Genomic DNA, 14,951 nt, shown 5'->3' on the forward strand with positions numbered 1-14,951 from the left:
CAAGGCAAAAAATAGCAAAATATATAGAGTAAAACTTGAGGAGGGGGGGGGGGTGCAAATCGAAAGTTTGAGGGGGGGGGGGGGTGCAAATCTAAAACTTGAGGGGGGGGGAGCAAATCGAAAGTTTGAGGGGGGGGTGCAAATCGAAAATTTGTCCCCGGGAAGGGTCGCTACGCCTCTGGGGGGTGACACCATTAAGTGCCGCACCGGGTGACACCCGACCTCGCTACGCCACTGTTTGGTGTTACTTTGTTTACTATACTGTTCATTTGGTGTTACTTTGTTTACATATCAGTGACATCACTTAGGCAGACATAATCAGACGTGAAAACCTAAACCGGCGGGATGAATCGAATGAAGAAACAAAATGAACTGGTTTTAAAATGAAAGACTCTTGTTAAGTGGTTGAGAATGCTGGGTAGACTAAACCACGCCCCCAGGGTAGAGGCGTAGCGAGGGGGGGGGGGAAGCACATGTCCCCAGGCGCCGACCTTTGGGGGCGCCAAAATGGGTTGGGAAAATAAATTGAAAGGTTGAAAGGGGTGCACATCGAAAGTTTGAGGGGGTGGGGTGCAAATCGAAAGTTTGTCCCCGGGCGCCGGGAAGGGTCGCTATACGCCTCTGCTTTAGGGTTTGCATTACTAGACTTTAAAGAAAAAAAAGATAACGGTGGGAGTGATGTCTAAATATATGTATCCTATATAGGGGTCTACATGTATTGGTGGATTGTCTTTGTTGCAATATTTTGTGTTTTTGTCTTACTCACCGTTTGATAGTAATAGACCATAGAACAGTTGAGGATACTTTTCTTAATGTAAGCATTGCTTGTCTCGAAGAACATCCATCCTTGGAAAGGTGCAGTGCTTATGCTGTCTATCTCACACCAGTGCTGAAATCATTGGACCATACAAGTGGCTAGTCCATATATGACGTCATACAAATTAAGCAGATTTAACCCCCCCCCTCTCAAAGCAGTATTTCTTTCAGGCATCTCCCCCTCAGGTAAACCCACAGAATCACGCAAATGAAGGCTATACTTTAACCAGCTTCTCGTTTCCCCCACCCCCTCCCCCCCCCCCGTAAGTATTAGTAAGTATTAGTTGCCCCTCCTTTGGAAGTAAGTCATCCCCGCCTGGAGAAAAAGCCTGCAAGAAACCCTATTCCCCAGCTTAGTCCGCTTAGTGGGCTGTGTCTCCTTTCCCTGAATGTAGGACCCGTCTCTGAATAAAAAAAACAAACGAAGATTAACATGCCGATTATTTCATTAAAATATACTACTGAACGTATTAGGCAAATTACGTCACATTTTTACATCACATTGCCAGAAAAATCTTACCTCTCCACTTAACGGCATGAGATCACTATCTGGAAAATACTTCGAGCTTAACACACTATTTTCAAACTACACGAAGAACCAACTATATAAATTGCAGTGTTTCTTTTCACACTCCCCCTAAATGTTTGACGTCATTTAACTTGCGCCCCCTATACACGTACACCATCTCTCGAGATAGGTTAATAATAGCTTGCCATTGTGTTTGAGGCCAGGCTATGAACAGTCTTTCTTTGAGGAATCCCCCACGGATGAAATATATATATATATATATATATATATATATATATATATATATATATATATATATATATATATATATATATATATATATATATATATATATATATATATATACTTTAACCAGTGTCCGCCACCCCAATCCTCGGAAGGTTTAAGTACTCCACCCCACATCTGCGAGAAAAATGTCTGAAAGAAACCTTGAGTCCGCGATGAATGTCCCAGCTACTTTTTATAAGTTACTCAGGGGTCTCCAAACTACGGCCCGCGGGCCGGATGCGGCCCGCGAGGCACTCTCATCCGGCCCGCGGATATCTTTTTGTCCACAGAAAAAACGTTTGTTGGTGATGTCTGAGGAACTTTGCCCACATAAATGAAAGACATGCCGGAAGAAACTGGCCCCCGAACTGAAATTCGATAGTTAATGCGGCCCTCGGACTGAAAAGTTTGGAGACCCCTGAGTTACATCAATACCAAAGCCGTATGGAAAGTATTTGAAAAATGAAGACACCGGAGCAATACCGAACTAACGACTTTCGTTTATCACAGTTTTTAATGGTTGCATGTCCATACTAGATCTAAATCTTTGGATATTTTGAATATTTTTTTGTATTGTTCTGTTCTTGCTGTCGGTCTAGATCTACTCAAGGCCCCTAGGCCCTTAGCCTATATAAAAATTACACAGACGCCTATTTAAAAAGAAAGTTCTATTGGAGTCGTAGATTAAATTAGTTAATTATTAGATCTACACAGAGGCGTAGCGAGGGGGGGGGGGGGTGCGGAACGCACCGGGTGACACCACTTAGGGGGGTGACACCAAGGCAAAAAATAGTAAAATATATAGAGGAAAATTTGAGATGGTGTGCAAATCGAAAGTTCGAGGGGGGGGGGGGGTGCAAATCGAAAATTGAAAGTTTATCCCCGGGAAGAGTCGCTACGCCCCTGGGGGTGGGCGGTGTCACCATTAAGTGCCGCATCGGGTGATACCCGACCTCGCTACGCCACTGGATCTACATCTATATATATCTTAATCTAGTCTAGATCTAGCTTTATTGCAGCTTTGGGGGGTCATCCATAAATGACGTCACGCTTTTTTTGACGATTTTTACCTCCCCCTCCGTCACACATCGTCACAAAAAGCCAGACCCCCCTAAAATGACGTCACACCTCAGCCTACAACCCCCCCCCCCTCAAAATTGAATTTGTTTTTAAACATCGACATTTTTCCAAAATCTTGTCTGAACTCTGTCAAAATAGAGTATTTTAATCAATTCCTATTACAATTTATTAAAACAGTTTTCTAAAATGCGAAATAATGTCTATAATTCGTTTTCTAACATTGCTTTTTTATAATGCAAAAGTGTGACGTCGCACCATCTGAACCCCTCCCCCCTCCCCCTCATCACACACCGTCACAAAATTACGAACCCCCTCCCCCCTAAGAGTGTGACGTCATTTATGGACGACCCCTTTATAGTTTAAATTGATATTTAGATCTAGATCTAGGTCTAGACTCGGTCACTAGATCTAGATCTAGGTCTAAATTTATTCTGTTCAACTTCAAATTCTCCGAAACGGCAAACTTTTGTCTCGAAATAAAACTAAAAAGATGGATTACTAAGCACAGGCTAAAAGCTTACCTTACAGCTAAAGTCTAAAGGACCGGCATCCAGCTTTTGCCTGCCTCAGCCACCCCCCATGGAGTGTCCTAGAAATGTGAGAAGAGGTTTGTTATTCTCAATGGCCACTTAATTTTTTTGGCGTGGAAGTCCTTTGCGTACACTTATCGCAAATCTTTTACTCAATTTCAATTATAAATCTACACATTAAAAATGACGTCATTAACTTTAGCATTAAAGCAAAAAATATGGATTCTAATTACAAAATAAATTGACACAATTTAGAAGTAACAACTAAACAAGACTGCTTTACGAACAGCATTCTAAAAAAAATGTCTTAAAATTTTTAATAAAAACGCATAAAAATATCGCCTGCCACCTGCTTTTCAAAGCCTTATACCCAGAGTTTCTTCCAGGCATCTCATCTAACGCCCCCTCCCCCCCCCCCCCCTAGTGTCCCTCCCTCCTCCCCGAAAGTATCACCGGAAAAAAGTCTGGAGGAAACACTGCTTATACCACCCACCAGCCCAGCTTAACAACCCCTTCCGCGCCATGTTTGACACCCCCATCCATCCGACTGGACCCCCCCCCCCACACACACACACGCACACCACAGTCCCCTAAATTCGCGCATTACGTAAGCTACTGCCGACACTCAACAAACAATAACAATGTACACAATTATTACAATGTGGGCAATATGTTCCACACATTACTGAACGCTCCTCGCCCTTCTCGGCGTCACGTCACGAAAGTCAGGACACCCCCCCCCCCCTTCACCCCATTCCCCACTAGATGCATGGCCAAAACATAGAGAAGATCCATGCAGCTAGAATATGCTGGAAAGATCGGCGACAGACCTATGGTCTGCTGGTGAACGGAAAAAAAGTCACAGGAAACCCCCCCCCCCCCTCCCCCCAAAAAACAGTTTTTGCTAGGAAGAAAGTCAGAAAAAAGTCACAAAGGAAAAATTTTATCGGAAAATAAACTGGTAGTGATCTCCCCTAAACTTTCTCGAATATTCTTATATAAAACAACAGGGGATGGTAACTAGGGATATAGTTATGATTTTTAATCCATTTTAAATACTGAAACTTTTAAAAATAGAATAGAATCTCAGTAAAAAACAATTGCGCACCAAGCGAACGCCTAATAAAGGTGTGTATAATGGTGCGCAATAGTATTAGTACTTTAAAAATTTACATTAGTTTTTTGAGAAATCGGAAGTAGCGTAAATTACTACTTCCAGTCAACGGAAATTACTCAAAATTTAACAGAAGGTAGAGAATTAGATCTTTTACTTACATGTGAAATTTCATTTATCTATCTGAAATAGTACTCAAGTTATAGGCTTTTGAAAAATTCAAAGTAGAAAAAGTACCACTTCCGGTTGTCGGAAATCGCTCAAAAGTTGATACGGATCTACGATCTTAATATAATACTTATATATGAAATTTCATCAACCTAGCTGTAACGGTACTCAAGTTATCGTGTTTACACACGGACAGACACACACACAGACAGACACACACACACACAGACATACGGACAAGATTGCAAAATTATGTTTTTCCGTATCAGTGAGGTGTAAAACGTCGAGATTTGTAAAAATCTCGATTTTTTTTTTTTTTTTGCACGATTACAATACTTTCTCTATACTACGTATATACGAGAAAGTAAAAAGTCACAAAAATAAAGTCACAGAAAAAATGTCACAAAAATCTTTTAAGAAATATTTTGATTTAATTGTTAAGAATTGTAAATTTGTGGGTGTTTATTGGCGTGGGTTGTTTTTGTTTTAGCAGCATTTTATAAACGCAAAAGTATTATGGTTTTTAACAACAATACGTAAAAATAATATGACGTAATTTACACAGCAACCTCAACTTTTGTTACGTATTTAGTTAAATACTCGGTTAAAAAAATTAATTACAAAAGAAATTTTGGCACATCATTGTGCTTTGCATATTTGTTTTTGCCGTTGGCCATTCCTTGGTCGGCTTCTCCTCACTCGGCCTTGTCCGTCCATATTGTGTTGTTGACGTTTTGCATCAATGACAGCCTTTGTACCGTGTTGGTTTTCTGTTTTGTCCTTTGCTTTGTCATGTAATGAGCGTGATAAATGTGGGCAGAGGCGTATCGAGGGGGGGGGCGAGGGGTGCGGACCGCACCGGGCGACACCATTTAGGGGGAGTGACACCAAGGCAAAAAATAGCAAATTATATAGAGAAAAATAATAATTCCACTTAATTAAGTGATTAATTCGAGTGTTAAATAGTCTTTTAAGAGGTGCAAATCGAAAGTTTGAGGGGGGGGGGGTGCAAATCGAAATTTGAAAGAGGGTCGCTACGCCTCTGGGGGTGACACCATTAAGTGCCGCACCGAGTGACACACGACCTCGCTACGCCACTGAATTTGGGCAGTACAAGTGGTTCACCTATTGTTGCAATGAGTTGAGAGCAGTAAGTCACATTAACTACTTTTTTATGCCATTTCGCGCTAAATTAAATTTAGTATTGAACAAACACTATGAAAAAAGAGAAAGTTGGAACATTTTGTTAAATTCTAGATCTAATAAATATTAGATCTATAGTCTATATGTATAAAGGAATTAAAATGTAAATACTTCACATTAAATATTTACGTGTTATAAATATCACTATACGCATACAACCTACGCACATTTCATTAAGATTAATTAATCGTGGGGGGTGGGGCGGAATAAATTTTGCGGGGGCAGACACAAGTAGAAGTAGATGCCTGGAGTAAGAAACACTGATTCCACCCAAAAAGGGAAAAAAAGGTTTAGGCCGTAAGGGCCTAACTTGGAGTTCTTCAATTTTAAATAATCACTTTTGTTTGTTGTTTTCCATTACACATCAGAAATGGCTGGAGAAACAGAAAGGTGGTTATGTTCAGAGCTTGCAAAGTTTGGTTTAGCAGAAGAAAATGCCCAGTATGGTGTAGTTTTATAACTTAATTATTTTATTAATTAAATTTAGTCCAAATTATTTTACTTTATTATTTCAACGATTTTAATTAAAATTAGAAAATGTGGTTTTACTTGAGTGTTCGCTGTAGTAAAAAAAACTTTTTAAAATTAAAATTTTAATCGAGATCTTCGATCTGACCAGATGAGATAACAGATGGAGTGAAGAATAATAAAAAAAAAATTAGGCCCTATAGATTTCTAGATCTAGACTGTAGATCTATGTGATCTAGATCTAGATTCTAGATCTAGATACACTTTCTATTAGTTGTGCAATCTTTTCACTTAGTTTAGAGTTCAGAGTAGCCTACTCTTAGAACTCTTAGAATATTACTAGTGATTGTGTGACTCTTGAGTACTAGTTACTAGATCTAGTTAGTAATTAAGTAGGCCTAATTACTAGAGACCAGATTAGACTACTACTAGATCTAGAGACTAAAGAGAGAGATCCAACATTTTTCTTACAAGGCCTAGTTGCCTAGTCCTTATAATTCTTTTAGTGTAGCCTACGTTTATAATTTTATTTCAATATTAGGCCTAGGGCCTTTTTAATTTTTAATAGGCCTAATGTACATTTTACAGTGTCTCACCATTACTGTTTATTTAGTATTTTTTAATTTAGTCAATATTACTACAAGATGTAGATCTAGAATCTAGTCTAGTCCTCATAATTTTGTCAATATCATGCCGATTTATGACACTTCATGCTCATGTCTTTATAATTTAGCCTGGCCTATAAGATTGGGGGGGGGGGGGGGGGGGGGGAAGGCTATAATATAACCATTAATCTTATCAGTTATCACAGATAACTTATAACTATGTTTATTAATTAATATTAGGTCTCTTAGACTCCTAGTATTATGTCTCTGTCAATCTAAATCTAGAATTTCTAGATTCTATGCTGAGGTCAAGAAACATATAAGCTCTACTTCATCTGCACAGTGGATTGCTAAGTCTAAAGAGAAAGCTTTACTTTACTCACTAGTAACTAGATTCTTGTTTAAATCTAGACTTGAGCAAGTAAAGAATTGCTATGAAAATGTGATACAATTAGATTTAACACCATATTTATTTATATTTACTAATAGCTTATGGAAATGAAATTAATAAAACTTTGTTTTTTAACAGATATGTTTTGTCTATGGATGATGTTAATGACAGAAAAGAATACTTGCAAGGAGTTCTAGACTTTTCAGATTCTCATGTTAAAAATTTCTTTGATGAGTTAAGCAAACGCTTTGTTATTAAATCAAATCATAATATGCAGGTGATTCTATTTTTTTAAATTTTTAACCTTTTATTCTAAAGGAATTATTTTTAAAATTTATCTTTAAAATTTAACCATGTTGGCAATGTTTTTACATATATTTTAGAAAATACAATGTTTATTATGTTTTCTCTTTTTTTTTTTAAATCAAGGTTTATCAAAAACAAAAAGATATAGAGTTTGTTGGGAAGCCAAAATCTAAAAAGAAGCAAAAATTACCACCAAATGACTTGTCTACCTCTTCCAGTAATCAAGCAATACAAAAACCCCAAGTCTTTCAAGAAATAGTAAGCACAGACCTAGTTTTAACTAAGGATTACATTTAATACTTCATTAGAGGTAATCCCTTTATGGCATGCAGTACAAATTTTACAAATATTGAACTATGATTTAAATAAGCACTGAAATTTTATTTCAAACACTGGCACTGCAATTTAAATGTATACATTTGATTTTGTATGTAGACATGTTATTGTTCTTTACAGCATATCAATATATTGATGTTATTGTTAAATACAACAAATAAGTGTCTATATAGACACAAAATTCTACAAAAATAAACTTTTTCAGATTCCAGTGGAGTCATTAGTAATAACATACCTTTAATGATACATATTTTTATGTGAAATGTTATTTCAGAATGGTTTTTCAACTGCTTCGAATTTTAATGCTGAAATAGGAGTTGGCGCCAAAAAGAAAACTAAGTTTGTTCCATTATTCAGTACAGAGGGACAGGCCAAGTCAGTTGTTCAGTTGCCTGGTAAAGAAATTAATCACTGAGAAAATTGATTTTTGTTCCACTAACAGTTTCAACTCAGAAAATCTAAATTTTGTTTTTGTGTGCTTTCGTAGTTAGTTCTTGATACAAATATTTTAATCAATTTTTTAAACACTCACAAATACAGATATAAAATATAAATTTAAACTTTATGTAAATATTATCTCTTAACAGAACAGCAAGTATGCTATGTGAATTATTAAAAATGATTTTGTTTAAAAAAAAAATAACAGGTCGACACATATGTGAATGTCAATCAGCAAAGCACAAACTAATTAACAACTGCATACAGTGTGGACGTATTGTATGTGAGCAAGAGGGTGCTGGCCCGTGTGTGTTTTGCGGTGCACTTGTAAGTGGATTTTTAAAGTTTGGTTTTAATAATATAGTATGTGGTGTCTAATACCTTAATTACAATAATAATCTATATTATTACTACTTTATGTCATTGAGTTGCCAAACACCACTTCTACCCAATGCATTGATGCTCTTTAAAATGTCTCATTTGTATTGTCATTACATTAAAAATTCTGGATTAGAAAAAAATATAATTTGTTTCAATAATCACAATTTTCAAATATGTTTCTAAGTATTTCTTTTTAATTGCTGTTGAAAATCAGTTTTATTTATGTTCAGGAATGCAATATCACAAAACTATAACAGGTATTTAAGGAAACAAAATATTAGAAGTGAGAATATTTAATAAAGTACTGCAGACTTGTTGGTTGTCCTAACAGGTGTTATAAAAAATAGTTGATTTTACCAACCTGATAATTTTTAAGAGCTAGTACTAACAAATTAGATTTATTAGTTAGTTTATGCCAATCTTAGGAGCTTATTAATTCCAATAAGATATATTGATGTATATTTTTCTATTTATAAATTTATTTTATAAAAATTAGAATTATTAGCAGGTTTAGTTTTTATTTTGTAAATGTACATTACATGTGTTTAAAGAGTTGTGCCCCTTAGTGTTTTGTGTGGTGAAGGAATGTCTGCAGCCTTATGTTGAAAAGCCAATTTGTTAATTTTAATATGATTAACTGGACCAAATTAAGTAAAACAGCTATCTGGAATAGATTACTTTACAACCTCATTGGTGGAGTTAACATACATTCCTAGATAGGAAAATATCAAAACTGATAGAGCTATAAATAGAGTGAAGAAAACCCTTGAGAATTTTTTGAAAAAGTCTGCTATTTATTAATGGATCTATTCATTAATGGATCTTAACATAGAGTTTTTTTAACACTGGTTAATTTGTAATTTATGTTTGTAAAAAAAAAACAACTTTATTGTAGGTTTGTACTCCTGAAACACAACAGTTAATTGATAGTGGAACTAAAAAGGGGGAAAAAGTGCGTCAAAAACTAATGAATGGTGGAGGTCTTCCAGCTCATTTGAATGTCGAGGCAGAGAGCTCTTCGTTGTTTCCTGTCATTAGGCATTCTAAACAAGAATTTGAAAAAGCTGTTCAGCATAGAGATAAACTTTTAGAGTTTGATAAAAACAGGTTAGATTTCCTCTGTCTATTGTAGTTTGCTTAGAAGTCTTCAGCAATGGCAGAGGATTTTTTACCTTACAATTGACACTAATTAAGTAAATTAATGCTTAAATATGGAATGTAATTTATAGATTAAGTATTAAAATCAAGTAAACTATGTTAGTATGCTACATATTGACATTTAAATACTTTTTATTTTATGCCGAAAAAAGTTTTTTGAAAAAAAAATAGATAGATCATACATTTTGTATTTTTGCATAACATTTAAAATTAATTTACTATTCTAAAAATGTAATAAGTGATGTTTTTATATTTACTTTCTAGTGTCAGAAGAACTCAGGTGATAGACGATGAAAGTGATTACTTTGCGACAGACTCTAACCAGTGGCTAAGTAGTGAAGATAGAGAAAAACTTCGTAAACGTGATGAAGAGCTCAGGAAATCACGCCATGGTTCTAGACTAGAAAAGAAATTTACCTTTGACTTTGCTGGGAGAAGAATTATTGAGACAGAAGACGACAGTGCTAAAAAAATGTACAGCTTGGAAGACTCTATAGTTCAGCAGGTGCACTATGGAAAGGTTGCTGCTCAAAACACCCCAGAGTTTCACAACAAAGATTTTCAGCCATTGAAGGTAAAACTTTTTCTATGGAACCCGTATCTGTTTTACATCTACTCTCTGTAAGATTTTAGAAAGCAATAGGACAGTGATATTGCCCAGTGAGTTGTTCTACATAAAGATTTGTGGGCTATTTTACTGAATGTATAAAAGAATTGTATGTTACTATTTATCAAAATTATGTATGTTTTAAAAATGTTCAGTAGAATGGTGTAATTTGTTTTTAATAGAGTTATCACACTTGCCTACCAATATCAATCTTATCAAACTTGTCAGACATAATCATTCAATGAAATGTGCAGTGTGTTGTTGATGTTACTCTAATAATATTTGACATTGTATATTTGATAACATATTCTTACACCCATTCTTTAACATGTTTAATCATTCAATATGATTATTAAAAATGTTTTAAACAGTTTTTGGAAACCAATGAACCCGGTCGCAGCATCAAGCAACCTCTTGAGTCTGGCTTCAAGAAAGCTGTGAGTAGGATTCAGGATAAAGAACTGCAGGAAATGTCTGATGAAGGAATGTGTTTAAGCATGCACCAGCCTTGGGCGTCATTGCTAGTTGCTGGCATCAAGATGTGAGTTTAGTGCACTAGTTACAACGCAGCCATAATTTTAAGTTGTTACAAACCAAGTGGTTACTATATTGTATCACAAACCCCAATGCCATTTTTTTTTACAAAAAAGATATTTCATTTCTTCTTTACAAACCTAGTTGTTACTTCATTTTTTTTTTAAACCTAGGTGTTACTTCATTTTATAACAAACCTCAATATTAGTTCTTTTTATAACAAATCTAGATGCTAGTTCATTTTATAATAAATCTAGATGTTTGTTCATTTATAACAAAACCAGATGCTAGTTCATTTTTTTTTACAAACCATGGTACATGCTAGTTTATTTTTCTTATGGTTGAAAAAAAAGTCTGAATTAACTTTTTCTTTTTAAGGCATGAAGGAAGAGGCTGGTACACTGCTCACAGGGGCAGGCTTTGGATAGCATCCACAGCTAAGACCCCTTCGTCTGATGAAATCAAGGAGCATGAGAATATCTATCGTCATATCTATAATGGTAAGTTTAGAGCAACTTCCTTGATAAAACTAAAGGCTTATTATAAGTCAAAACTAAACCATATCTGATATAAAAGAGTTTACTGTGTATCATTATAAAGATATGTTAAATGTTAAAGCCTTTTTAACATTGTCATTCAACTAAGGGATGTATCAACACTCAGCTTTTTCACAAGAGTTAATAAACCAGGAGTGATCTCCCCTAAACTTTGTCGAATATTCTAATATAACACTACTGGGATGGCAACTCGGACATAGACAATATTTTTAATCCATTTTTTAATTACTTAAACTTTTTATAATAGAATAGAATCTCATAGAAAAAAGAATTGCACACCAAGTGAAGGCCAAATAAAAATAAAATATTATTAGTACTTTATAAATTCAGGTGCGTTTTTTTGAGAAATCGGAAATAGCGTAAATTACTACTTCCGGTCGATGGAAATTACTCAAAATTTGATAGAAGGCAGAGAATTAGAACATTTACTTACATGTGAAAATTTCATTTATCTATCTGAAATAGTATTCAAAAATTCAAAGTAGAAAAAGTTCCACTTCCGGTTATCGGAAATTGCTCAAAAGTTGAAACGGATCTACAATTTTAATATAATACTTAAATATGAAATTTCATCAACCTAGCTGTAACGGTACTCAAGTTATCGTGTTTACAGACACACAAACACACAGACATACGGACAAGTTTGCAAAACTATGTTTTTCTGACTCAGGGAGCCCTAAAACGTCGAGAATTGCAAAAATCTCGATTTTTTTTTTTTGCACGATTACAAGACTTTCTCTATACTTTGTATATACGAGATAGTAAAAATCAGAAATGTTGATGACCACTGAACTTTATGGGGGCTTAAAAAGCCACTTTCACTCAATGTTCTCTAATGTGTCAGCCCACTTTTAGGATTGAATCTCATAGACTTCCCACTTCTCTTTCTTACAACACCCAGACAGAACTTAAGCTTTTACTTCAACCAACTAGATCAAACCCACTTCTCAGTTCACTCACTTAGACCAACTAACTCCCCTTTTTCTCCACAACAACACAAAGTTGTCACTACCTTACATACAATTCATAATATTGTCCATTCATTATTTCTTTGCACCAACATTCATTCGCACCAAAATACCCTCATATAACACACTCCATAACAGTCATTATGAAAATAAAATTGCAATATTTATACCTAGCTTAAATCTCGCCCAACTAATGAAGTAGCCATGTATGCTATTGTTTTATTACTTCCTTGCGGACCCTTAAAACAGCATGTCTGATAAAGATTGATATTGTATCTCTAGATGCTTCAATAGAATTCCCCAGTAGTTACCCAACTGGCTCCCTACTTGGGTGTGTTAATGTTGATGACTGTCTTTCTCAGGATGAATATAGAGAACAGGTACCTAAATACAAATACTTTATACTGTTTAATAATTAATGCTTTTTACCAAAATTAAAAAATAAATGCTTATTATGTACTACAATCATGATCCTTTAAATTATGTTGCTCTCATGTTTTTATGTGATAAATGTTTCAGTTCCCCAATGGAGAGTCTTCATCTCCTTATGTTTTTATCTGCTCCAACCCTAGACAGTTGATTGTCAAATTTCCTATTAAAGGCAAGCATAAAATATGTAAGTAACATTTTATTCACATTTGTGGGTTTTTTTTAAAAGATGGAATCTACTTTTTATAATTTTGTCACTTTAGAAGAAAAGGTTGTGTCACATCTCATAAATGTTGATATAATGATTTAACTCTAACCTTTACCCTGCTCACAAATCTAAAAATAAATATTTAGGTCAGTGTTTCCCATGGGAGGAAGTATAGAGGTCAATTTGATTGTTGTTACAGTTTGATGCTTTTCGTGTGTGGGGAAAACCTGGAAGCTAAAATATTTTGACCTATTCTAGAGTACTAAATTTAGTTGTAAAATGTATCAGTACATGTGTCCTTAAAGCTAGTGCCAATTAAAATTATTTTGTCAAGAACAAAATGAAGACTGAGACTTATTCTACACACTGAAGTAAAATAACTTAAAAAGTTGTGATTTCCCACTTCAGTTGATACAGCCAGTGCTGGTGGTTTCTCTGATATTTCAAATATCATCAAGAATATCTATCATTAGCGCAAACAAATAGGCCATTAAAATTTTATTTAATATAATAGTTGATAATATGGCTTTGTGAGAAAAACAAAATGAATCATTTGCTGGTTTCAAAACATTGCTGAAAATAATAAAACTGAAGTTAAATATATTGGAAGCTGAATTATATAAGTTATTTTACAAATACTTAGATGTGACACAGTTCAAAACAGGTTGGGAAACACTATCAAGACAGCTTTTAACTTTTGTTTCTATATTTTCGGTATTGGTTTTTAACAATTCACACTTTTTTGTTTGCAAAAATAATAAATCACAACATGAATTAACAGCTACACAAGTAAAACTAGCTCTGTTGTAGTCCTTTTGCAACCTTCATTCATTTTCACCGAGCTCTGGGTCTAGTATATTTCATTTATAGTTATTTTTTTAAAAACATTTTTTCATTTCAGATAAATTAGAGCAAAACATTCATCAAGCTGCTAAAAAGGGAATTAGGTAGCAGTAATCCAAGTTTCTATGGATATCTGCTACAAGATTTTACAAGAGATGTTTTTTTAAACTGTAAGAAAATCATCATAAAACAAATAACTTATTGTGATTCACACTGTACCCACTAGGCCTATCTGACCTAATAAAGTCAACATTATTTATGCTATCAATAGATTTGTTTGTCTTTTTTTTTTAAACATAGCTCTGGTGTTTGCCAAACTGAAGCAGCTGGATTAAACTTAATTAATAAAAAATTTAAAACTCATTATTTTAGTATAGAAGTTTGCTTAATAATAGCTGTGAAATGTAATTCCTTACTGTCCAATGTGACATGCCATTTCCACATTGTCAAATGAGACATGTAATCTCCACTTTGTACAATGTTATATATCTATATGTAATTTCCAATGGTTTCCAATTTAAAAAAAAAAAAAAAAAAAAAATCAGCAAAATTTAAGTCCGAATATAGATTCTATGGCTTACACGTCAAATTTTAGGCCTCAAGAAAATGAGTGTTTAAAAATAAAATAAAATAAAAATGCCGGGCAAGCAGTAAGCAGCAGGTTTATTGAACCACTTTTGGATTTTAAGTATGGGGGGGGGGGGTGTAAGAAGCTCAAGCGCCATGTATCAAGGCGGAACTATCCAACAATCATGATTTTTTTTCCCAAAGACCATGCTAGAATGAGTTTTACAGTATCTTGGGTACCAGAGTTATATCTAAATCAAGTGGGCTGGAGTGAGACATTTAAATCAATAAATAGTTCGATCAACGAAGAACAGACAATCTCTCAGCGATCAGCAGAATATTTTATTAAACTCTTAAATTCTTTATTGTTTCCCTTGTTTATTTGATGTATGGTTTATCCTATTTACACCACTTAATGCTTGACGCGTTATTTATTGAAATAAAAACT

At 34.6% G+C, this 14,951-nt stretch overlaps 2 protein-coding genes across 3 annotated transcripts in view; one reads left to right on the forward strand and one right to left on the reverse strand.

Moving 5' to 3' along the window:
* The window catches only part of LOC131943769 (uncharacterized), an 11,683-nt gene extending 5,715 nt beyond the window's left edge, over positions 1–5,968 (reverse strand). Inside the window, exons 1-3 of one of the 2 annotated variants that reach the window (XM_059304037.1) lie at positions 5,875–5,968; positions 3,214–3,281; positions 767–889 (exon numbers count right to left, since the gene is read on the reverse strand). In XM_059304037.1, coding sequence (XP_059160020.1) covers positions 767–841 — 75 coding nt within the window. In that variant the 5' untranslated portion in view covers positions 842–889; positions 3,214–3,281; positions 5,875–5,968. Of the gene's footprint in view, positions 1–766; positions 890–3,213; positions 3,380–5,874 lie in introns of those variants that run through there. The other variant, XM_059304036.1, reaches the window with a different exon arrangement.
* Positions 5,969–6,009: 41 nt separating this feature from the next.
* On the forward strand, positions 6,010–14,204 carry LOC131943764 (activating signal cointegrator 1). Its single transcript, XM_059304025.1, has 12 exons — positions 6,010–6,148; positions 7,310–7,448; positions 7,601–7,735; positions 8,088–8,208; positions 8,460–8,578; positions 9,528–9,739; positions 10,055–10,364; positions 10,769–10,938; positions 11,310–11,431; positions 12,739–12,836; positions 12,976–13,072; positions 13,995–14,204. The coding sequence occupies exons 1-12, from the start codon at positions 6,078–6,080 to the stop codon at positions 14,042–14,044; spliced, it is 1,644 nt and encodes a 547-aa protein (XP_059160008.1). The 5' UTR covers positions 6,010–6,077; the 3' UTR covers positions 14,045–14,204.
* Positions 14,205–14,951: the final 747 nt, after the last annotated feature.

Source organism: Physella acuta, unplaced genomic scaffold (assembly GCF_028476545.2).
Source record: "Physella acuta isolate Inbredline_101_S28 unplaced genomic scaffold, ASM2847654v3 ptg000466l, whole genome shotgun sequence".
Taxonomy (NCBI): Eukaryota; Metazoa; Mollusca; class Gastropoda; family Physidae; genus Physella; species Physella acuta.